This window comes from Equus caballus, chromosome 17 (genome assembly GCF_041296265.1).
Source record: "Equus caballus isolate H_3958 breed thoroughbred chromosome 17, TB-T2T, whole genome shotgun sequence".
Lineage (NCBI taxonomy): Eukaryota > Metazoa > Chordata > Mammalia > Perissodactyla > Equidae > Equus > Equus caballus.
The window spans coordinates 25,161,894-25,187,653 of NC_091700.1; the positions used below are offsets into that span (position 1 = coordinate 25,161,894).

Consider the following 25,760-nt stretch of genomic DNA (forward strand, 5'->3'; position numbering starts at 1 on the left):
AGGAGGTTTGGGTGGAAGAGGAAAGAAGGTTCCTTGCAAACTGCGCTACAACAGTCTTTTAAAATGCAAACGAGGATCAGTTACAAATCACTTTCGGGTATGAAGGAGGCTGCATTAATCATGAAACAAACACTGAAAAGAATCAAAGTGAAAAAAGTTTAACTCTTATTCTTCACCTAGACAGTGCTATCCAATAGAAATATAATGCAAAATTAAATTTCCAGCTAGCTACATAAGAAAAGTAAAAAGAAGCAAGAAGTAGTAATAGGCTTTAACTCAATATATCCAAAATACTATCATTTTAATATATAATCAATATAAAAATTATTAATGATATATTTTACCTTTTTTTTCCATGTAATTCTTCAAAATCTAGTGTGTATTTTACATTTACAGCACATCTCAATTTGGACCAGCCATCTTTCAAGTTCTCAGTAGCCATATATGGCGGGTAGCTACAGCATTGCACAGCACAGATATAGACCTGTGATAGGCATTTTCTCATGAAAAATGCAAAATCTGGGCATTTTGCCTCAATTTTGGTTCAGCATGTCTGAAATTTGCCCAGATGATGCCTATATAGTTGGTTTATGAACCACGTGTTGAGAAACAATGATTTATTCTAGACTATTGACTTGCTTGAGAGATGACAAGTACCTCCGAGTCCCTCATGGTCTAGGCTGAAACTTTGTTACATAGGATTAGTTTGAAGAGATAAGAGGTGTCATAGCCATAGAAAATACAAGAAAAAAGTCGTTTTTTGTTTTCCAATACACTTTGAAGGGAATGCAGACTTTCTCCCATAAGAGAACCTTGAGGACAGTTGTACAAATCACCAGGAAAATGAAATTTTCCTTCAGCACTTATTATTGGGCTATTTCTGTATCTACTTTTTGAAAATTTAAGTCAATACACCTATAGATAATGTTTTCCTGTCTTAAGGGGTTTTACTTCCTCAGTCATCTGCAATGTGCTCAAGGAGACTCAGCGTGCTATGCACGTCCCCTCAATCAGGAAGGAACAGGGTGGTGACTCAGAAAACGCCACAGAACCAAACTCAAACTAACACAATTCTTTCTGTTTTTTCGTGCAGTGGGTTACACTATCTGAACTGATTATAACACTGTCACTGTGTCCTCACATCTGCTGTTTGTCTCCTCATCTTCAATGTCAACTCAATAATATGTAAACCCATAATACAAAACTGCTCTTCTCGAGCGCAACGGGAAGAGTCGCGCTATGTATGCTGGTGAGGCCCAGGGCTCTTTGCTGTCTCACCTGTACCCGTCGTCGAGGCCAGTTTGCTCACAAGGAAATGATTTTTGAGAGAAGGTCCACGTACATCTGATTTGTGGGTATGCTTTAAACCTGACAGAAAAGCAAAACTCTTCATACTGGTCAATTTCATAATTTTCACTTGATTTGGAAGCATTTATAAATCCTTTTTCTGTAAAAAAAAAAAAATAAGAAAAAAGCACTTATAAATTATATAATGAGATTCATATGGAAATATATTGAGAAGATAAATAAACTTTTATTCATCAGTTTATCACAAGAAAACTCAGATGTGGGCATGCCGCAGGTCGGATCCGATAGTCCAACAAGGAATACAGGAGTCCTGCCCCCAGCCATAAGCCTGAGCTCATCACCTTCTGGAGTCAAGCTTCCGCTAGGAAATGGATGTAAATAATTGACTGTCCTCCAAAGAAATGTATAAATAAACCTACCAACTTTGCAAACAATTTCAAGAGACTGAAGGGCTCCCCCCGCCTGGCCAACCATGAACGCAGTAGGGGTCCAGTGACAGAGTCTGGAAGCCCCTGTTCTCAGCCAGAACACCTCTTGTGACACATCCAACATAAAACCATCCAGGGCACAAATAAAAGAACAATCTAGCCAGCAATATTCAGGACTTCCTTATAGTCCACTTCCTTATTAGTTTGATAAGAGAATCACTTCATTTCATTTCAGAATCATTTCATTTAGCCTTTTCATTATGGCTGAAGGCTACCACCTATCTGAGATTATTAAAGCCTGGTTATTTTCAGATCCTTCGTGGTCCACCCAAATTCCAGTGCATGCAAGTGCTTGTCTGTTTCTCTCGATCATTGCTCACTGCCCCCTCTCAGTTAGTTCTAGAACAAGTATTTATTAAGAGCCTATTTTGTGTCAGGCTCTCTGCTGGCTTCTGGGACTACAAGGATAGAAAGGGTTATCCTCGTCCTTGGGAAACTTACAGTCTATGGAAAGACAAAAATGCACGAACAGATGGTCACATTACAATGTGGTCAGTGTAAAGACAGTGGCATTCCAGGGGGCACGGTTTAACTGGAAAAGGAAGGAGCGGGCAGCCGCTATTTGAAAAGCTATTCTAACTCAGCTTCTCTCTCAGTTTCTTGATACTAGCATTATACTGAAACCAGAATTTGCAGTACATACTTCCCATTCGACAGGAAAGCAACTAAAAACGTGAATAAAGATCACATGGGCAGCCCACATTACCTAGGATGGTGACCAAAGCTGATTTACTGGGATGCTTCGAGGAGGAACAAGTGTAATATCCAGTGTCGTTTCTTCCCACTGATGACACAAAAGCAAACAGAATCCGTATCATAGTCCTGTTTGTGGAATAGGTGCTCATCTCAAAGTAGCTGCCCTAGATTTTAACAGAACAGAGTTGGAATTTAATGATTTCAACCTGCACTCTTAGCTCCTTGTTCCTGCATTTTCAGAATGCAGACTCTCCATATTACCTCCTCCAGTGCTCTATGCTCCAGCTCCCAGGTGAGCCCGAATCCATGATTTACGTGAACAGCTTTGCATCTTATCCAGAGGGGTTCCCCTACTTTAAGAAATAATTGTGGCAGTGTGGTCTGAGGAGTTTGATTTAGATCTAGAAGATGAAAACATCCTGAGTCAGAAAAAAACACGATTTTTCCTCATCACAAAATATATCCTGAACACTCTGAAGAACAAAGCTTTTAACATCATCTCAAATGTTACGAACCACTTTAATAAAAGAATCTTTTAGAGATTTCCTGCTCTTTTATGAAGAAATCATCAGTTACAGAATCCATAATATTACATTTAAAACGGTATAAAGAAATTATGGAATTTCTGAAGTTGAATGATTACCTAAGCAGTCGCGATTAGTCCCAGATCGTGTCTAAGGGATTGTCACTGAAAACAGAAGGACATAATATCATGGTCTTACCTATTGTGAAGAGCTTGGTGCATTCCCTGCCCAGCTCATTTCTTGCACAGCACCTTATGTCTGTTCCAAATAATTCATGAAGTACGCTTTCCTCCTTTCTAACAACAGCTGGACTCTCTCCTTTACAGCTGCAATGAGAAAACAAATGTCATTTGACTAAACATGTTTTAAAATTACAAATGAATGCTCAGGACAAGAACAAAGTTACAGGTTCTAGAGCCTGTTTTAAGCCTGTTTAAGAGTGCCGAGACAGAGGCAGGTCAAAAGGTTAACAAACCCCAGTCTATGGTTTTGGCAGAGTTCATAAGGGAACTAGTTAGTTTCTCGTTATCTCAATCAATTAGAGTAACATGAGAGAACTACATAATAAAACAGTTTAAAAGTTTTTGTGTTTGGTGACCTCTTTTTTAGTTGTTGTTTAAAGAGAGAGAAGAAAAGGAGAGTTGAGAAAGAAGACAGAGGAGACAGAAGAGGGGAGAGAAAAGGAAGGCATGATTAGGTTTTAATACAGCTTAACTCTGTGGGTATCCTGAAGCACGGAAGAGGACTACCAGTGAGAGGGAGAGGCTCAAGTTGCAAAAGTCACCAGAGTCCCCAGGGCTAAGAGAGGACAGCCGCGTTGTCACTCGTGAGGGCGGTCGGCCACATCTCGGGATTTGCCCGCACACCCTCCCCTCGCCCCGCCTCAGCAGAAAACGGACCTTGACACTCCTGAGAGCTCCCTGACCAGGACCTCTCCCAAAGCAGACTCTGCTCTGGGAGTCTCAGTAGAGCCACTTTTCTCCTCTTTATCAGTTTATGCGAGTGTATGCTTTTCTTTGTTCAGGTGTCTTCCTTGAGATTTTTTCCCTTATTATAAGACAATAATAATTGGGTTCATTGCAGGAATTTTTGAAAATAGAAAAAACATCCAAGAAAAGAACTTTTAAAATTTTTAAATTAAAATTAAAATTTTAAATTGCCCATGTTCCTACCACCCTGAGATACAAACTGCTATTATTTTGGTGTGTAGCTTTCCAATCTTCTTTTTCTGTGCACATGTTACATATATACCTACAGGTAATCTCTTTTTCTTTTTCCTCTAAAATTTGAGATCACGAATTCATATCACTTGGTAACCTGATTTTTTACTTTTTCTCCTTCTATTTAGTCCCATTTTTTGATAAAAGTTGTTTAGTAAATTTTAACTAGTTCAAACTGCCTAAATTCTTACTTTATGAGAACTTTGCTATGACACATATAAAAGACAGAGTAAACATCATATGGCACTTCCTATCTGCCAGGCACTGCTCTCTGTGCTTCACATTCTGTAATCCACTTCATCCTCATAGCACTCCTGTAAGGAGGCAGTTAATATCCACATTCTTCTGATGAGGCAGGAGAGGTTAAGTAACCTGCCCAAGGCCACACAGGTAGTAAGCAAACCAGGGTTCGAATTGGGCTAGATTCTACATCTTTAAACAACCATATTAAACTGTTTTTCCAGAATAAACAGAATAATGACAAATTATTCACAGGGAATCTCTTACTTATGGGAATTATACACTAAAATCAGTACCTTTCTGGTTCCTCAACAAGATGCTCCGGGAGCCAACAATTCTGTAACTTAAAAGGGCTTTCCTTTGTGTGGTGTAATGTCCAGGGAGGACCCTGCAGTCAAGTGACGTGAGTCATTTGAGGAGTTCCACAAGACGCCCTTCTAAAACATCCCCCTTACCCTCCCTGAGAAGTCCATACTCTCTCTTTAAGGAGCCAAAGTTTCCTGTTAAAATGGTAATAAATTAAATTGTACATACAGCGTCTATAGGTAACCTCTTTTTCTTTTTCCTCTAAAATTTGGGACCACATTCCTATCATTTGGTAACCTGATGTCAACTATATTAGAAAAAGACCAAAAAAAGTAAAGTAATAGCAGTTATCTTTATACGTGTCATACCTGTCACTCTGTGAATCGCAAAACACCCATTCCACGATTGGTTCTGGAATGCTCTCAGATACGCAGACCAGGGCGTCCTGATTCTCCATTTTTCTAAAGTAAGGTCTCCTTAATGTGTAAAGCAGTGTATCTAAAGCATCATAAATTATTAACATTTTAATATTTGAAAAATAATTGTCTTAGCAGCCCCCTCAAAAAAAGAATCCTACATCATTAAGAAAAGTTAGTATTTTATACCATAGCAGTGTCTTCTGCTCTTCTCCAAATATATATAATAATATATCTTCTCCTCACCAGAATATTAAATTTAACACTGGCTGAAGTGCCAACTTTAGCATTTATCCTTGTAGCCAATTTCTTTGGGTATTTCGTAAATCCACAGACAACTAAAGTAAGCGGAGTGAGGCCATGTAAAAATACAAATATCGATATGCATAAGAGAAAGAAAACTAGAAATAATATAAAGTTTAAAACTCATACAGTTTAACAGCCAACTTTCTTCCCATAATTTTATTTAGAACTAGGCAGAAATATACTGATCTAGAAATGTAGAAATATAGTAGGATCGAGTTAGAATTGGAACCGAATTTAGAGGTTTAGCTTAGCCTCCCATTCACGTGGGACCAACACACTTTGCCCCTCACCCCACAATGCTTAACATACAAACTCTCTTCCTGCTTCTGTGTGGACCCCTCTAGGGACAGGCGTTCACTACCTCCCAGGGTAAATTGTTCCATTTTTCAACAAACCATTTCTTTTAAAGGAAAGTTTCCCTCTACTGAATTCCAATCTCCCTCCTTATAATAAATTTTGTTTAAAAATATTATGTAATTCTTTATACATACACACACACACACACACGTATACACAAAAGTATATATGAAGTGTAAATTTTGAAGCATAAGAATAAAAAGGAATACCCATGGACCTATACCCAACTTAATAACCAGAATATTAATAAATACCTTTGGAATCTACTTTTGTGCTTCTTCTCATCTCTCAACTCTACGTAACTTTTATCTTGAATTTTGTGCTTATCATTCCTGTGCTTGTATTTATTTATTTTGGCAAGGAAGATTGGCCCTGAGCAAACACCTGTGCCAATCTTCCTCTGTTTGGTAGGTGGGACACTGCCACAGCATGGCTTGACCAGCAGTGTGTAGGTGCGCGCCCAGGATCTGAACCTGCAAACCCTGGGCCACCAAAGCGGAGTGCACGAACCTAACCACTACACCGTCAGGCCAGCCCCTTTCTCTGCTTTTAAAAATGTTTTCACCACAGAGATGTGTGGACCTAAACAATATATTGATTTGTTTTGTTTGTTTTTGAGCTTCAACATATGGTCTCATTCAATATGTAGTCTTGCATAATTTCATTTTTTCATCCAACCTCATGTTTTTAAGACTCATTCATGGTTTTGCATGTAGCTATACTTCATTCATTTTTTTACTGCTATATAGTATTCCATTGGTGAATATATCACAATCTTATTATTCCATTTTCTCGCAGTGGACATTTGGGTTGTTTCCAGCTTTTTATATTACCAACAATGGTGCTATGAACATTTTGTACATTTCTAATGAGGTAGGTATGTAAGTTTCTTTAATACTACACCTAGTAGTGAAATTGATGATTTATATGATATGAGCACGTTCAGCTTTACACATAATGACTATCTGTTTTCCAAAGTGATTATAAGAATTTCCACTTACACAGCAGGCAGACATTCACCATTGCTCTATATACTCACCGAGACTTCTTAATTCTCAACAATCTTGTGGGTATAAATGGTATCTTGTTGTGGTCTTAATTTGCATTTTTCAATTATTAATTTAATATGTTTATTGACCGTTTTTAGGTTTCATGCTCTGAAAGTGAAATGTCCACTCATGTCTTCTGTTCATTTTTCTACTGCTTTTTTTTTCTTATATATTTATGGAAGCTCTTTACCTACTATGACTATTAGTCTTTTGTTGATTATGTGAATTGCAAATATCTTTTCCCACTTTTCTGGTGGTTTTTACTTTCTCTCCCTGTAATTTCTAACCACTGGTCCCAATTCTACCCTCAGGAACAATATTTTTTCAAGTGTAGCTTTGCTTCCACATGAAAATCTTTCAAATATTTAAAATCAGAAACTGAGGTCAAAGGAGATAATTACTATCCAAGGTATTTTAATTAGTTCAGCCAGGTTTCCTGACTCATATGCCAGAAGAATTTCCTCTACATTATCCTGCAATCAATCCTCTCCTTTCCTCAAAATATTTCCTTCTCTATGCCAAACATCCCCAATTCCTTCAGCTGCTCCTAATTTAAGGAATTTCAAGTTCTTCACCATCCTGGTTGTTCTGTTTTGTCAATATTCTTCTGAAAAGATATAGAACTGAAAATAGTAATCTTCCATTAATTTCCTTCACTTAGACTTTATGTTTTCATGAATGCTGCCAGGGTTCAGATTTCCCTGTTCAGTAACCACGCCACACTGTTGGTTAATACTGAACTTGTGGTTCACTAAACTCTTTCCTCTTTTACACATTGACAGTTGCCAGGTTTCTTCCACCTGATTTTTTTGAACCCCACCATCCAGCAGAAAGCTAAAAACATGTTACAATCTACTTGAATGATTGTCGTTATCCTTTTACATTGCAAATCTTAAGTGAAAAGAAGGTACCCTAAATATCATAGAGACACAGCAGATGCCCACTTACCTTATACAAATTCAACTATAAACACTTGGCAAAAAAGAAAAAGAAAGAGAGGGAACCAACAAGAAATCTCTTATTCTCTTCCAACCCGAGGCGCACAGACTCCATGTGCCTCAGAGCGGGGCTGCAGACTGGGGACGGGGCAGGGAAACCAAAATCAAAGAGCAACACAAGGTACCTCTTGAATTTTGAGCTTCTAGGGCTCTGGTCTTGTAAGTTTCAGAGTAATTGAAGGGCTTTTCAGAACAAATTTTAACTTTACCCGATTCTGCCTTCCCATCCCCAAGCCCAGTAAGATGACACTTCTGGGAATCTAAACAGCCGCAAGTGCTCTTCCTTAGCAGCTTTGACTGTGAGATGCAGTGCAGTGTGGTGCAGGAAGTGTAGACCTGTCTAAACTGGCCTCTAGCTGTGCGCATCGCTATTCCTCTCACACCTACGTGTAGGCAGGATTGCTGGGAGGACCTGAGATGGTACATGCAGAATGCCCCCAGCAAAGGGTAGCTGTGGTTATCCCCCTGTGGGCTGCACCCCATGCACCCCCACCCCTCAGGCTTTCTGCCTTCAAGTCACTGACAAGCAAAGGGGGCCCAGCAAGTCAGACCAGTGTATAGCCAGGGAACTTAACTGAAAATGGAATATATATATATAGTGTTATAGACCAACGTTACCTCAATTAAATAAAAAATAATTTAAAAATAAATTTGAGTAAAATTAAATTTAATTAGCTTTTTAAATGTCAAAAAAACAGAAGTAAAAAAGCATAGACTTGGAGTTTGTGGAGCACTGCCTGGGCCCCTACAGGCAGTAGGATCTATGTGAATGCACCAACCTCTAGTCCTTGTTTGTCACAGGAGGTAAAGCGTTCAGGGTGTACAGCACTGAATCTGTGCCGTCGTTAGGCTGGTGCATCACTGGGAGGAAACCAGGAGAAGCCGGAGGGCACACACAGGCGCTGATTCCGCGACGCCCATTGCTGCCTCCCCGGGGAAGAACATCTGATCTGTTCCTTGCAGTTTGCATAGTGATGATCTGATATTTGCATAAATACAGCAGCCACTAGCTATCCGTGGCTATTTTAATTTTTAATTTTATAAAATTAAAACTGGTTCCTTAGTCACACTGGCCACATTTCAAGTGTTCAACAGCCACATGTGGCCAGCGCCTACCTTATAGGACAGAGCAGACACAGACATTTTCATCATCTCAGAGAGCACCACTGGATAGTGCTAAGATCTTACAATCCTGTGAGGTATGTATTTTTATCTGCCCCTTACAGATAAGAAAACTGAGGCTCAGAGAGCTTACATGACCTGCCCAGGATGGTAGTATCAGATCCAGAACAAGAGCCCACATCTTCTGACTCCAAGGTCAAACTGTTTTCCATTTCTTCCCTGTCAGCCATCTATCACTGAAAAAACTGGGGGGGCCTGAACAGAGGATGTCCTGGGTTTTTAAGAGCACTCATTCTGGTAGTCCTTGGGTCATGTCAGAGAGTCTGAATAGTTATATGGATAGTTGAAGTGAATTCAATCAATTCGACCACATATTGAGAGAAACCTGAATAACGAATCCAGAGAGCTGGTAAGAAGCTCACGGGTTCCACATCACTCCTTTGGGATACTGTGAACACCTAGTAGCAAACTGCACTTACTTCTTATACTCACTGTAAACAATATTGTGTAATTGGCAGCTTCACTCTGAATAAAAAGTAGGTATTCTCCAGCTTGGGTTTCTGTCATTTTCAAAATGACCATGGAAACAACTCCTCTGAAAAACAAGAAAGAGAACTGGTTATTTTGGAAAACGTGTGAAACTAAAAACATAAAATTTCATACTGACTCAGAAGGCAGGTTGGTGGCTCCTGCATTCCATCTCTGGCGGGCAGGGAGGGCCGCTCTGTGGAGCAGAGAGCTTCTCTCGTGTGCCCAACAGTCAGCCTGAGCCTTGTGAGTTTGACCTTACTGTTAACACGTCCCTCCCTTGACAGCAAGGGAACTCCATTCCAGCACCTTCTCCTCATGCCACCTGAGCCCCTTGGAGAAAAACCTCCCACCCAAAAAGGCCCAGGCTTGGTGGTACGCTCCCATCAGCGGGGCGGACCATTCCCTTCGACCGCAAAGCTCCCTCCACAGTCATATCTGCCCAGTCACCTGGCCACCAGCCTCAGTTCCCCATTTGCTGTACCAGATTACTGTATAAGCAAGACACACTGAGATAAAGAACAGTCTGCTTTGTGCCTCTCTCTCTCTCTAGATGAAAGAGTTCGAGCAAAATCTGACACAAGGCATTTTCCTGTGAAGTAATAATTACACTGACATATCACAGAGATGTAAGGAGGAAGACGTCTCAATGTTAGCATTTTTAACTTTTGAGATACTTGGTCGAGATAAACTTGGCTAGCGGCATTCTCTGCAAGGAATCAACTTTGATGGCTGTTTGGTGATACTCATTCTCATTAAAGCTTAAAATATTCTCTCGCAGTTTGCTGAGTAATGTTTCATTTAAATTTACACTTTCTGACCTTTAGACCCTTACTAATCAGAGTGCCGTCTTTCTCCAACAGTGTTAGCATCAACTGGGCATTGACAGAGATGCAGAATCTCAGGCCCCATCCAGACCTACTGAATTAGAACCTGCGTTTTACCAAGAAGGCCACGCAACACAATTGCACATTACAGTAGTCGCCCCTTATCCTCGGAAAGTGACTTTGCTCTCCGAGGTTTTCCTTACCTACACTTAACCATGGTCTGAATATATGCAATGGGAAATTCCAGAAGTAAACAATCTGTAAGTTTTAAATTGCACATCATTCTGAGGAGCATGATGAATTCTCGCACCATCCTGCTCCGTCCTGCCTGGGGCGTGAATCATCCCTTTACGTCTTTGTCCAGTGTATCCAGGCTGTGTACCCTACCCACCGTTAGTCACTTAGTAGCCTTCTCCATACCAGATTGACCGTCTCCATATCACAGTGCTTGTGTTCAAGTCGCCCTTATTTTACCTAATAATGGCCCCAAAGTGCAAGAGTAGTGATGCTGACAATTCAGATACACCAAAGAGAAGCCGTAAAGTGCTTCCTTTAATCGAAAAGGTGAAAGTTCTTGACTTAGAGAGGAAAGAAAAAAATCATATGCTGAGGTTGCTAAGATCTACAGTAACTTTTATTTCAGTATATTGTTATAATTGTTCTATTTTATTATTAGTTATTGCTGTTAATTTCTTACTATGTCTAATTTATAAATTAAACTTTATCATAGGTATGTATGTATAGGAAAAAGCATAGTATATATAGGGTTTGGTATTCTCTGTGCTTTCAGGCATCCACTGGGGGTCTTGGAATGTATTCCTGGTGGATAAGGGGGTCTACTGTCTATTCAAGGAGCTCAAGAGTACATGTGCTCACACACCTATAGACGTAAATCAGCAGGGTTAATATTTGATTTGCTTCTGCAATATTTTGGTTATGCGTCTTCTTTCTCTGAACCATTCACTCTCCTAGTATCATCTGTGAACTCTTGGGCATGTCAAACAAAACCCTAAGACAGTTATCAAAGCTTAGGTGTTCACTCTTTCTGGCTATGAGTCCGAGTCCAGATGTAAATTTCTGCAATTCTCTACTGTGAAAAAGTCACTAAAAATGTTTTGGTACTAAGCTGACTAATCCACATAAGACCGATGACTTTGGCTCACAAACTGGGCCGCCTGTCCTAAAGCCAAAAAGCGAACCTCTCATGGAGTGAAAAGAACTCTACTTTTTCACTTTGATTTTTGGTCTCAATCCAAGGAGAACTGTTGTGTTACCAAATTTTAACAAGATTACAAGAACATTTCTTCAAGCCAAAATTCTTAATAGAAGAGCGTCTCGGTTTGAACCCAAGATAAAAGTAACTGAAAAACAGAAGTGAGTAATACTCAAAAGAGGAAAGGAAAATGAATGTGTTCCAAGATTTAGAACCAAACTTCAGAATTATAGTCATTGTCCTGAAAATTACTTACGCATTTGTTTGACCTTAAAGGAACAAATACAGATACTTGGGACAAGTCAGTCACAGAGATGTTCCCTCATACCTCAGTCAAGCAACACGGCACCCCCTTAGGCCATCTGGATGCCACTTACTGCACTGTTCCTGGAAAGACGACGCCTCTCCTACAGCTATGAGGCACCAGAACGCCCCCCGTAATTAGCGAGAACTGGTGGCCTTAGAATCCTTAAGTGGGCATTTGAATGGCCTGTGCCCCTCGCTTCCTGCCCCTATGTGGTCTCAGCGAGAGGACAAGGACAGCAGAGGGCAGCAATCCGCACAGAATTAGATACAGGCCTGGACGTTAATCCACAAATCTTGGCTAAGATATTTTTCTGGATTGTGAGACTCACGTTCGTCACACACAGATCAATTTCTTACTAAAATATTTTATGGCTGTCACATTTTATTGCAATTCTGCTCATTGTACTTGAAACTAAATAGATAAAACCAAATGTTCTCTCCCTAGGCAGTTCCCAGAAAGAAGCTTCTTAATAATACTTTAACCAGGGAGCTTCTTGCTACTTTACCTAGAAGGTAATGAAAACTTTCTAACTTTTCAACTTTAAGACAAAATCCAGTTACAAAACAAGACATCTTAAAAATCTCAAATCTTCTTTTCACTATTTGTTTTACATTTTGCCAGCCACTCACTGCTTTCTTAGGCCCCACCTGTGTCTACATATCTATAGATAATTTTTTTAATTCATAGGCTTTATTTTTTAGAGCAATTTTAGATTTATAGAAAAATTGGACAGAAGGTACAGAGAGATCTCATATATGCCCTTCCCCCTCACACACACACACACACACACACACACACACACACACACACAGTGTTTTCCCGATTAGTAACATCTTGCACAGGTGTGGTGTATTTGTTGCAATTGATGAACCAATATTGATATTAATTTAAGTCGACGGTTTACATTTTTGCATTGCACATCCTACGGGTTTTGACAAATATATAATGTCATGTATTCATACCCTAACTACATTTTTGGTTCATTATTGCCCTGGAGGTAAGACTCATGATGAACATGGACAGAACTTTGAAAAAAAACCTCCAAATGATGCACATTTTATGGCAATAAAGTATTTCTCCCCAAATCCCGTGGTTGCGCACACACACGCACACACACGCACACATACCCACACTCCTTACCTGTTTTGTAAATCAAAGTGTGGCTGGCAGTTCAGGGAGCTGTGTTTAAAGACCCAGAGACAGGAAATGTTCCCCGGGGTGTTGACCAGCACTTGCAGTGTGATGGAGGCAGATGTGGCCACTTCCACGGTGGCTGCTTTGTAGACTGCCTCTGTGCTCTCAGGCCGCAAGGCACATCCCAGGTCTTCCGGGGATTCTGACACCTACGTTGTAGATGAAACAATGTGAATTTACTACAAGTGCAGGTTCAACGCATCCTTTTCTTAGCTGGAAATTTTATTAAATATATACATGTTGATATACTGCACATGACACCCAAGCATGTCATAACCCATTGAGAACATACTGCTGACTGAAAAGCCTATTAACAATAATTCTCTAAAGAAAAGATAGATAACATTAGGCTGCATTTCAAAAATGATTTACAGACTGCTATGGGTTGAATTTTGCCCCCCCCCCCAAATTCATATGTTGAAATCCTAACCCCCCAGTACCTCAGAATGGGGCCTTATTTGGAGATAGGTAATCAAGTTAAAATGAGGCCATTAGGGTGGGCTCTAATCCCATATAGGTGGCGCCCTTGTAAGAAGGGGAAATTTGGAAAAGACACGCACACCGGGAGAACACCATGTGAACATGGAGATGGCCCTCCACAAGCCAAGGAGAAAGCCTGGCACAGATCCTTCCCTCACACCCTCAGAGGGAACAAGCCCTGCCAACATCTAGGTTTCAGGTCTCCAGCCTCCAAAACTGCGAGACAACAAGTTTCCGTTGTTTAAGTCACCCCGTCTGTGACACTTTGTTATGGCAGCTCTAGCAAACTAATATACAGACAGTCATCATAAAATTCATGTTTTTGTGGTTATTGGTATGTAGATAAGAATCTACATAGTAATAGCAAATTGGTATCCATGTTAGAGGAAATTTAAAAACCAAAATATTTTCTGGGCGTATATCCCCATAGACTCATTGCCACCACCGCACTCCTTGCCTGCTTTAAATAATTGAAACATATTGAGAGGAAGGTGTGGTGGCAACTTCTGCTGCTAAACCCCTCACCTCCTGCCCCCTCTAACATGTGGCATAGCACATGCACATGCGTATGCACATGCACACAAGTTTCTTCAGACGAAGAGCAGGATCGCTCTTCTGCTACTGATCATAAGCCATATTTCTGGTTTTAGTTGTTCATTTATTCAGTTAGCATCTGATGAGTTCATTTGGTCAACATCTGGTTATTGCTAGACCATCTGCTGCATACCACGGACTAGAAAGAAAACACATTGATCTTGTCCTTAAAGAGTTTTGAGTCTAGTAGGAAGAAATAACCAAAACATAAGGTGACACATGATGTGCCCCATAAAAAAGATACAAACTATCTTGAAAGGAGAGTTTAAGTGCTCTGGAACTTCAGAGGAGGGAGAAGTGATTTCCAAGCTGAGATTGTGGGGATGGGGATGCTTTCCTGAAGTCCAGCAATTGAGCTGAATCTCAAAAGATGGGCATAGAATACAGTAAAAAGAAGGAAATAGTTGCAACACATATTACAAAATATTCACAGAAAATATTTGCAATATACTACAAGAAAATATTTGCAATCTATATTACAGGCAAAGAGTTAATATCCTTAATATATATTCTTTTAGATTGAGGGACACAGGACCAAAACACTGTAGAAACATGAGAAAAAGAAATGAATAGGCAATTGACAAAAGAAGATATCAAGAATGGCACTCAAATATATGAGAAAATATTCAAACTCAGTTATAATTAGAAAAACATAAAACAACACTGACATATCTCTTCTTATCTTTCAACTGGCAAAATTTTAAAGTATAACAACACACTTTGTTGGTGAGGTTGGGAGGAAACAGCTACTCGCATACATTGCTAGCGAATACAAACTGGTGCAACCCTTTTTGAGGGGAATCTGGCAACATCTGATAAAACTACATATGCACTCACCCTTGGAGCTGGGAATCCCAATTCAAGGACTATACCTCCAACAATTAATTGCAGCATCATTTGTAATTGCAAAATATTGAAACCACCTAAAGGCTCCTACATAGGAGAATGGTTGAACAAACTATGGTACATCCACACAATGGAGTACTATGCAGCTGTAAAGAAGAATGAGGACAATCTCTATGAACTGATTTGGAGTGATTTCCTGGATATGCTGTCAAGTGAAGAAAGCTAAGTGCAAAAAGTATCTACTTTCAAGTGTGGTACACTTCATGTGAGAAAGAAGTGGGTTAAGAAAATACACATGAGGGCCAGCCCAGTGGTGCAGTGATTAAGTTGCACATTCTGCTTCTTGGCGGCCTGGGGTTCACCGGTTCGGATCCCGGGTGTGGACATGGCACCGCTTGGCACGCCATGCTGTGGTAGGCGTCCCACATGTAAAGCAGAGGAAGATGGGCACGGATGTTAGCTCAGGGCCAGGCTTCCTCAGCAAAAAGAGGAGGACTGACAGTAGTTAGCTCAGGGCTAATCTTCCTCAAAAAAAAAAAAAGAAAGAAAAAGAAAATACACATGAATCTGCTCATTTTTGCACAAGAAATACAAGAATAATATCAAAAATTTAAAGGGACTGGTTAATTATAGGAGGTAGGTGGGAAAAGGATGGAAACTTGGTAGCAGGGATGAGGAGGGAGTGATACTTTTTTGACTGTATCTTTTTATATAGCTCTGGCTTTTAGGACCATAATCATAGGACACACTCAAAAACTAAATAATTAATTGGGACTGGCCCAGTGGCGTAGTGGTTAAGTTCATGCGCCCCACTTTGGCAGCCCAGGGTACACAAGTTCAGATCCTGTGTTTGCACCTAGCACTCCTCATCAAGCCATGCTGTGGCAGCATCCCACATAAAATAGAGGAAGACTGGCACAGATCTTGGCTCAGTGACAATATTCCTTAAGCAAAAGGAAGATTGGCAACAGATGTCAGCTCAGGGCTAATCTTCCTCATGAAAAAACAAACAAGAATTAATTAATTAAAACTAAGATATGGGGGAAACTCAAAATGGACTACAAACCAAATGAACTTAATTGTGTTACAAATAAATAACCTAACCATAGTGAAAGGAGTGGGAAAGAAAAGAACTAACCTAAGTAGCTTTGGAAAATAATACTTTGGATACTATAAGGCTAAAGATAAAAAGAATTGCATGCAAATACTGTACTCTAGTTAGTAAATCTTTTTCTCACTGGGATATGGGTTAGCAATTCTGAAACTAGTTTATTTATGGACTAAGATGAATAAATAAGTGAGTTACGATAGATATTGAAAGCCAGATTTCTTACCATCAGAGAGAGAAGTACAAGTAAGGAAAGAGAGAAAGCTACAATGAACACTTTCGTGCTGAATTGAAATCAGAATTATCAGCATGAACTTATGGTGATGATAGATAGATGATAGATAGATAGATAGATGATAGATATAGAGATGAGAGAGAGAGATAAATACAGTGGAGGGGTTGGTTAGTAAACATGAATACATTTCCTAGCTCTGCCTGCTGAAACGGCTTAGAAGAAATGGCACCCCAGTGGCAACAAGCACACTCAAGCCCTCAGATCTTGGTTTCTAAATGCTATTCTCCAAGAAACCAGTGTTCCATGGATAAGTGGTTAACTCCAAGGCTGAGGAAGGAAAAATACAAAACCACCTATGATGTAGTGCCAGAAAGTAAGGAAGTGCTTGAAAAAAGATAGGGACATGCTGAAAGGACCCTGGAGCTGACTTGAAGCAGCTCCCAATGGCCAACGCTGGAAAAATTTGAGCAACAAAATAAAAATGACAGTTTTGGGTTATAACCCATAGAATAAAATAAATATCTATGAGTCCATACTGATATAAAGAAATAACTGAATAAATAAATAAAATGGAGAGAAGGGATAGCTCTTCCTCACAGAAGAATTCCAATTAATAAATGTAGAGGGAATCAGGGAAAAAGAAAATCACCATTAGGCAAACACTGTAGTAATAATTGTTGAAGGCAAGATCTGCCAATGGATGCTAAAATCAGTTAGCTGAAAATTGGAGGAGAAACAGGATATTTGCATCTCCCCCCAAACACTTGTTAATTACAAAGGAAAAATAGTAACTTTGCAGAGGAGAAACCCAGCACACGCTATCTTAATCTTCAAATAGAAATGACAGATGATGGAAATATTCAGATTTTAAACAATAATTAAGTGGATTGTGAAAACAGTAAAACCATCTTGTTTTGGTTCAGGATATACTGGTAATATAACTAAAGATGTAGTTGCTTGTTTATTAGAGTTACATTGACAAGTTTTGTCTACTCCAGAGTGCTTCGTTATTCACAACAGCCCTGAACTATAGGATTTCTAGAAAGATGTCTCATTGGAGAACTGTGAACTATAGAAGAAATAAAAACCAATTTTTTAAAAAGCTACTGACAACCTAACAACCCACTTTACACTGAAGTGGGAAAATATCCAAAAGGAGTAGCTTCAGCTTCAGGAAGGTGAAGGCATGCTACGAAGACAGCTCACACGTGTAGCGTTAGGATTCGTTTGCGTTGTCTGTTTCATGCTGTTTAAGAACTGCTGGTTGGGGTTGGCCCCCTGGCTGAGTGCTTGAGTTCGCGAGCTCTGCTTTGGCGGCCCAGGGGTTCACTGGTTCGGATCCTGGGTGCGGACATGGCACCGCTCATCAGGCCATGCTGAGGTGGTGTCCCACATGCCACAACTAGAAGGACTCACAACTAAAATATACAGCTATGTACTGGGGGAATTTGGGGATAAAAGCAGAAAAAAAAAAGATTGGCAACAGTTGTCAGCTCAGGTGCCAGTCTTTAAAACAAAAATGAACTGCTTGGTCTTAATACAATCCTGAATATCACATAAGAAAATAATTCATACTACATGAAAAAGTAACGCAGGGCTCAATGCTAGGAAGTGAGACCAATCTTCATTAACTTTTTTAAGATTGTGTTTTATAAGAAAACACTTAAAGGCGTGCAGTTATTTTCTTACATTGAAAAGATGCTAAAAGTTTAAAACATATTAGCAAATAATATTAAAATTTTTTGTCCACACTGAAATACTGTGTAAGCAAAATGCCTTAATTATTAATAAGCCAACGTGTTATGATACCAATATCTGTTAAAAAATTAAAACCAACCATGCTTCTGGCATAAAAAAAATCACGTATTAAATTGAAGTTTTATATTCATGTAGAATATTGTTATTAAAACCTATTTCACACTGTTTTTAAATGTTGAGAATATTTTCAATATCTCTGATTTTTTTTTTGGGGGGGGGCGCTGGTCCAAGGCACCGTGTCATGTGTTTATGTATTATACTTAGTAAAAGAAAACAGAATGACTATATATTTGTACGAATCCTAAACTGGAAATGTCCACAGAATTGGCTAATTTATGTTTACTTTTTGTTGTATGTAGACTTCTAATATTTTCAGTTCTCTATCATTTAAGTTTCCTGTATTTGAGTAAATAGCTAGGTTCTGTTAGATGAGTAGCATGAAGGAGAAGAGTAAAGAAAAACAAGTTGGAACTCGAAGGAGTTAGAGGCAGACTTGGGAGCAATGTGTATGTCAGTTTAAGTAATGGGAAGTCACTGTAGGTTCCAAGCCAGGCAGTAAAGGATGTAGCTGTGCCTCGGGAAGAATAGTCAGGCAGCCCTATGTGAGATGAACTTATGATATTATTGTGATTATGAACTAGTTAATGAGGGCTTGAACTAGGGAAGTGGCAGTGAGACTAGAGAATATAAGGTGATTACATGAGAACTATTAAAGGTGAAATTGACAAGACTTGGTAACTGACCGAGTATGAAGACAAGGGAGAGGAAGTAGTCCAAAATGACACTGAGATGTGGCTTTCAAGCCTGGGAACTAGACAGGGCCATACATAGAAATTAAATCCTGCAAGAATAGGAGCAGGTTTGGGGAAATAGAAATGAAATAAATTACATAGGTGTATTTCAATGAGCAAATGGAAAATCTATTTATCTATATCCAGGAGGCAGTTGGAAGTTAGAGACTCAGGTTTGAGAGAGAAGGCTGGATTCTCTTGAAGGAGAAAGGGAAACTCTGTTACTTATTCATGCTGAGTACCAGTGTCCTTCCTGAATCCAAACCCAAAGAGAACATGACTCTTGATGGAATGGCGTGCCAGGTAGCAAGGGGTATAAAGGCCCGTCTGCACCAGATATGAGGACATAATATACTTAAATACAGAAAAAGAAAAGCCCACATTGCCATGGTAGGTCTCAGTAGCTTACACAGTATGGTCTCTACAGAAAGTAGCTAAAGTTGTAATTTTAATATTACTTTACCGTGGGATATGATGATGATATCCCCACTGAGGAGTCATTGTTCTTGTGATTGATTAAAACACACTTGATCACAGGCAGATCTTGATTTGTAATAGTCTCAAATATCATTGTTGAAAAAACAACTGTAAAACAAAACAAAGACAATGATGTTGATACATGTATACCTTAAAAAGGAAATATGGATTCATCTTACAACAAAACAAAGTGTAATCAAGGAAAAGTGGCCGACAGGAAAGTATGTGGGAAATATAATTTCATAAAAGGCAAGTCTTACTATAAGTCAGGAGCAGAAATACTTAGAGCAGTGCTGTCCAATAGAACATTCTGCAGTGATGGAAATATTCGTAATCTGTGCTGTCCAGTACAGTAGTCATTAGCTACACGTGGCTATTAAGTGTTTGAAATGAGGCTGGTGCATCTGAGGAAGTGATTATTTGTATACAGGCCACTTTTTCTTCTTTATGGATGCCTGTATAATCTTTTCTTTGTGCACTAAAATTTTCAAAATTATGTGTAGTGTTGAGAGTCTATTTTCATCCACTGTGCCGGATACTCAATTCGTCTTTTCAATCTGGAAACTCATGTTTTTCTCTTTGGAGAAGTTTTCTTGAATTATTTGATTCCTTCTCTCTCCTTCACTTTGTGTTCTCCTATTTTTTGGATGTTTTTCCTAAATGACTGATGATGCTTGACAGTCTGCTCATATATAACATAAAAATGAAACATGACATGTTCATCGTAAGCTCTGTGCACATGGTTTGACCTGCTGCCCGATCTTCTCTGTATGGTTGTCTTTAGGTTTTCTCACGAGCTGGTCAGATTCCCCAGAGAAGAGTCTTGTCACTCTTGGCTGCTGCCCATGTTCTGGGAGCTGGTGCTGGCAATTTACACTCTTCTGGGTATAAGATTTCCCCAAAATTCCCGCAGTGGAAACCACGCTGCTTCTCAGCTTTCTCAACGTCCACCTTATGATTCTCCTTTCTTCATGTGCTTTATAGCTCTCAAAATTTTATTTTCTCCCCTCCATCATCTTTGTCCGTATATGTTTATGTCTTTAAAAACATTATTTTACTGTCATTTTAGTGCACTATTGGTAGACAGGAGGTAAATGGCTATGTTCAACCATTTTTGTATCTTGTAATCTGCTTAAAAATCTCAGCATTGCACCTATGGGAACCACACAGTAAGACACATTCACTGGTTTGTTTTAACTGTCTTTCTTATTTTATTCTTTATTAAAGAAGCCACACTATACCAATACAAGTGGAACTATAAGTGAAAATTCATTCTAAATCCTGACACCCTAACAAATAAACCATTTTCATTTCTCTAGAACCTTTCCCATCTGTAAACATAGTTTTCAACTAATTGTATTGACAGAGTAGAAATCACGTTATATTTTATATTCTGATTTTTTTTTGGTTGAGGAAGACCAGCCCTGAGCTGACATCTGTTGTCAATCTTCCTCTCTTTGCTTGAGGAAGATTGTTGCTGAGCTAACATCTGTGCCAATCTTCCTCTGTTTTGTATATGGGATGCTGCCACAGCACGGCTTGATGAGGGGTATGTAGGCCCACACCCCGGATCTGAACCCGAGAAGCCCAGCTGCCAAAGTAGAGTGGGTGAACTTAACCACTATGCTGCTGGGCCAGCCCCTATTCTGATTTTGAGCATAATACCTCATAAGCATTTCTTATGATACTACATATAATTGTTTTGCATTCTTTTTGTGGACATAACAAAAATGACCTAATCATTCCCTTGCTATTACACATTTTATATTTTTTCCCCTGCCATTTAAAATACTTCATACTGAGCCTTTCATTTTTAAAATATTATTTCCTTAGTATAAATTTCTGGAAGTGGAATTAGTGGATCAAAGAATATAAACATATTTAAAAGGTTTTTGATATGATTGTCATTTCGTTTTGCAGAGATGCTATACCATTTTATGTCACCACGTGTAGGGTGAGAATGTAATAATTTTACTACAACCTCATCAGCATTTAGTTATTACGTATTTTTTATTTTCCTTAACATAGCCCCCAGTCTTCTAAAGGAAACTAAATGAGCACAACTGCAAGGGCAAGGGAAGAGAAAAACAAGTAACATTAAAGAGAATTTAAGAACCTTTCCTGCCCTATTCCCTAATGGTTTTTTCTCCCTACTCTTTTTTTAAAGTTTTACTCAGTATAATTAACGTACAATAGGTTTAACATATTTAGAGTACACCATTTGATAAGTTTTGACATAAATACATATATATCTGTAAAACCAACACCACTGTCAAGATAGTGAATTTATCCATCACCCCCAAAAGTTTCCACATGCCCCTTGGCAATCCCTCCCTCCTGGCTGCCCCACTCCTGCATGCCAAGCAACCTCTGATCTCCTTGCTGTCACTATAGATTAGTTTGAAGTTTCTAGAATTCCATACAAGTGGAATCATACAGTATGAACTTTTTCTTTTTTTGTCCAGCTTCTTTCATTGTATTTTTTCTTTTTGTGAGCTTCATCCACATTACAGTATATATCAGTAGTTCACTCCTTTTAATTGCTCAGTAGCAGTCTATTATACAGATGTAACACAATATTTTAATTCATTCGTCTGTTAACAGAATTTGGATTGTTTCTACTTTGGGGCTCTTACAAATAAAGCTGCTTTGAACATTTGTATTCAGGTCTTGGTAGGGACATATGCTTTCATTTTTCTTGAGTAAATACCAAGGAGTGGACCACCTAGGTCATAAGGGAGGTGTCTGTGTAACTTTTTAAGAAAGTGCCAAATTGTTCTCCAAAGAGGTTGTATAATTTTATATTCCTATTGTCAGTGTATGGGAATTCCACCTGTGCCACATCCTCACCAACACTTGGTATGATGAGAATTTTTAATTTTAGCCATTCTAATAGGTGTATTATATCTCACTGTGGTTTTAATTTGCATTTTCCTACTAATGATGTTGAGTATCCTTTCAGATGCTATTTGACAGCCTGTATATTCGTCGGTACTGTGTCTGTTCATATCTTTTGCCCCAAACAAGTCTTTTTAAATTGAGTTGTTTCTTTTCTTTTCTTTTTTTTGCTGGGAATGAGCTGGAGATGAGCTGACATCTCTCTTTTTTTTTCTCCCCAAAGCCCAATTACATAGTTGTATATTCTAGTTGTAAGTCCTTCTAGTTCTTCCATGTGAGCCACCACCACAGCATGGCTATTGACAGACAAGTGGTGTGATTCCGTGCCCAGGAACCACACATGGTCCCCTAAAGAGGAGCACCCCAAACTTTAACCACTAGGCCATCAGGCTGGTTCTTGTTTATTTTCTTATTATTAAGTTTTGAGAGTTTTTTCCCCTGAGTTTTATTGAGATGTGGTCAACATATAATATTGTATAAAGTTAAGGTATACAACATAATGATTTGATATATGTAGATATTGAAACTTGATTACCAAAATAAGTTTAGCTAACATTCATCACCTCACAAAGTCACAAATTTTTTTCTTGTGATGAGAACTTTTAAGATCTGCTCTCTAAGCAACTTTCAAATATACAATAGAGTACTGGTAACTATAGTCACCATATTGTACATCATATCCGCAGAACTTATTTATCTTTTCACTGGAAGTTTGCACCTTTTGACTACCTTCACCCACTTCTCCCACCTGCTACCCCTACCTCTGGCAACCAGCAATGTCTTCTCTGTTTTTATGAGTTCATTTTTCTCAGATTCCACATAAAAGTGAGATCATAAAGTATTTGTCTTTCTCTATCTGACATTTCACTTAGCATAATGCCCTCAAGGTCCATCCATGTTGTCACAAATGGCAGGATTTCTTTCTTTTTTATGGCTGAAAAATATTCCGTTGTATATACACACATCACATTTTCTTTATCCATTCATCCATTAATGAACACTCAAGTTGTTTCCATGTCTTGACTACCAGAAGTAATGCTGCAATGAATACAGGGGTGTAGATATCTCTTCAAGATGGTGATTTTGTTGCCTTCAGATATATACTCAGAAGTAGAATTGCTAGATCATATGGTAGTTCTATTTTTAGTTTTTTGAGGAACCACTATACTGTTTTCCATTTCAGCTGCATCAGTTTACATTCCCACCAACAGCACACAAGAGTTCCCTTTTCTCCACATCCTTGCCAAAACTTGTTTCTTGTCTTTTTGATAATAGGTGTGAGGTAATATCTCATTGTGGTTTTGATTTTCATTTCCATAATGATTAGTGATGTTGAGCATCTTTTCATTACCTGTTGGCAATTTGTGTGTCTTCTTTGGAAAAATGCTTATTCACTTCCTCTCCATTTTTTAAACTGGATCGTTTTTTTTTCTACTGAGTTGTTTAAGTTCTTTATATATTTTGGATATTAATCCCTTATCAGATATATGATTTGCAAATGTTTTCTCCCATTTTGTAAGTTACCTTTTCACTTTGCTGATGGTTTCCTTTGCTATGGAAAAGCTTTTTAGTTTGATGTAATCCCACTTGTTTATTTTTGCTCTTGTTGCCTTTGTTTTTGATGTCAAAAACCAAAAAAGACCAATGTGAAGGAGCTTATCCCCTATCTTTTCTTCTAGGATTTTTATGGTTTCAGGTCTTACATTCAAATCTTTAACTCATTTTGAATCGATTTTTGTGTATGGTGTAAAATAGGGGTCCAGTTTCATTCTTTTGCATGTGGCTGTCCAGTTTTCCCAACACCATTTATTGAAGAGACTATCATTTCCCCATTGTATAAACTTGACCACTTTGTCATAAATTAACCATACGTGCATGGGTTTATTGCTGGGCTCTCTATTCTGTTCCACTGACCTATGTGTCTGTTTTTATGCCAATATCTTACTGTTTTGATTACTGTAGCTTTGTAATAGTGTTAAAAATCAGGAAGTGTGATATCTCCCATTTAGTTCTTCTTTCTCAATATTACTTTGGCTATTTAGGGTCTTTTGTGGTTCTGTATAAATTTTAGAATTGTTTTTTCTATTTCTGTGAAAAATGTCATTGGAATTTTGATAGAGATTGCACTGAATCTGTAGATTGCCTTGATAGTATGGATATTTTAATAATATTAATTCTTCCAGTCCATGAGCACAGAAATTCCATTTATTTGAGTCTTAGTCAATTACTTTCATGAATGTCTTATACTTTTCATTATACAGATTTTTTCACCTCTTTGGTTCTATTTATTCGCACCTATTTTATTCTTTGTGTGTGTGTGTGTGTGTGTGTGTATGAGGAACATTGGCCCTGAGCTAACATCTTTTGCCAATATTCCTCTATTTTGTATGTGGGATGCCACCACAGCATGGTTTGATGAGCAGTGTGTAGGTCCATGCCTGAGATCTGAACCTGTGAACCCCAGGCTGCCAAAGCAGAGCACACGAACTTAACGACTATGCTACTGAGCCTGCCCTGGTATTTCATTCTTTGTGATTCAATTGTAAATGGGATTGTTTTCTAAATTTCTCTGATAGTTTGTTGTTAGTGCAGAGAACTACAACTAACTTTTGTATAGTGATTTTATATCCCACAACTTTATTGAATTTGTTGATTAGTTCTAACAGTTTTTTGGTGGAGTCTTTAGGGTTTTCTATATATAATGTCATGTCACCTGCAAATAGAGTCAGTTTTACTTCTTTCTTTCTGATTTGGATGCCTTTTATTTCTTTTTCTTGCCTAATTGCTCTGGCTAGGACTTCCAGTACTATGTTGAATAAAAGTGGCAATAGTGGGCATCCTTATCTTGTTCCTAATCTTAGAAAAAAAGCTCTCAGCTTTTCGCCATTGAATATGATGTTAGCTATGGGCTTGTCACACATGGCCTTTATTATGTTGAAGTACATTCCCTCTATAATCATTTTGTTGAAAGCTTTTTATCATAAATGGATATTGAATTTTGTCAAATGCTTTTTCTGCATCTATTGAGATGATCATATGATTTTTATCCTTCATTTTGTTAATGTGGTATGTCACATTAATTGATTTGTGGATGTTGAACCATCCTTGCATCCCTGGAATAAATCCCACTTGATCATAGTGTATGATCCTTTTAATGTATTATTGAATTTAGATTGCTGATATTTTGTTGAGGATTTTTGCATCTATGTTCATCAAGGATATTGGCCCTGATAATTTTCTTTTCTTGTGGTGTCCTTGTCGAGTTTTGATATCAGGGTAATGCTGGCCTCATAAAACAAGTCTGGAAGCATTCCTTCCTCTTATATTCTTTGGAAGAGTTTGAGAAGGATTAGTATTAATTCTTCTTTAAATGTCTGGTAGAATTCAATAGAGAAGCCATCTGATCCTGGATTTTCTTTGTTGGGAGATTTTTCCTTACTGATTCAATTTCCTTACTAGTAATTCAGTTCAAGT

At 38.5% G+C, this 25,760-nt stretch overlaps 1 protein-coding gene across 2 annotated transcripts in view; it reads right to left on the bottom strand.

Annotated features, from left to right (window-relative positions):
• FLT3 (fms related receptor tyrosine kinase 3) overlaps positions 1-25,760 on the bottom strand; it is a 119,019-nt gene that overhangs the window by 32,797 nt on the left and 60,462 nt on the right. For both annotated transcript variants that reach the window (XM_023621450.2, XM_023621449.2), the window contains exons 2-9: positions 19,375-19,496; positions 13,046-13,248; positions 9,510-9,625; positions 5,151-5,280; positions 3,215-3,342; positions 2,754-2,893; positions 2,503-2,656; positions 1,279-1,447 (exon numbers count right to left, since the gene is read on the bottom strand). In XM_023621450.2, coding sequence (XP_023477218.2) covers positions 1,279-1,447; positions 2,503-2,656; positions 2,754-2,893; positions 3,215-3,342; positions 5,151-5,280; positions 9,510-9,625; positions 13,046-13,248; positions 19,375-19,482 — 1,148 coding nt within the window. In that variant the 5' untranslated portion in view covers positions 19,483-19,496. The remainder of the gene's footprint in view (positions 1-1,278; positions 1,448-2,502; positions 2,657-2,753; positions 2,894-3,214; positions 3,343-5,150; positions 5,281-9,509; positions 9,626-13,045; positions 13,249-19,374; positions 19,497-25,760) is intronic.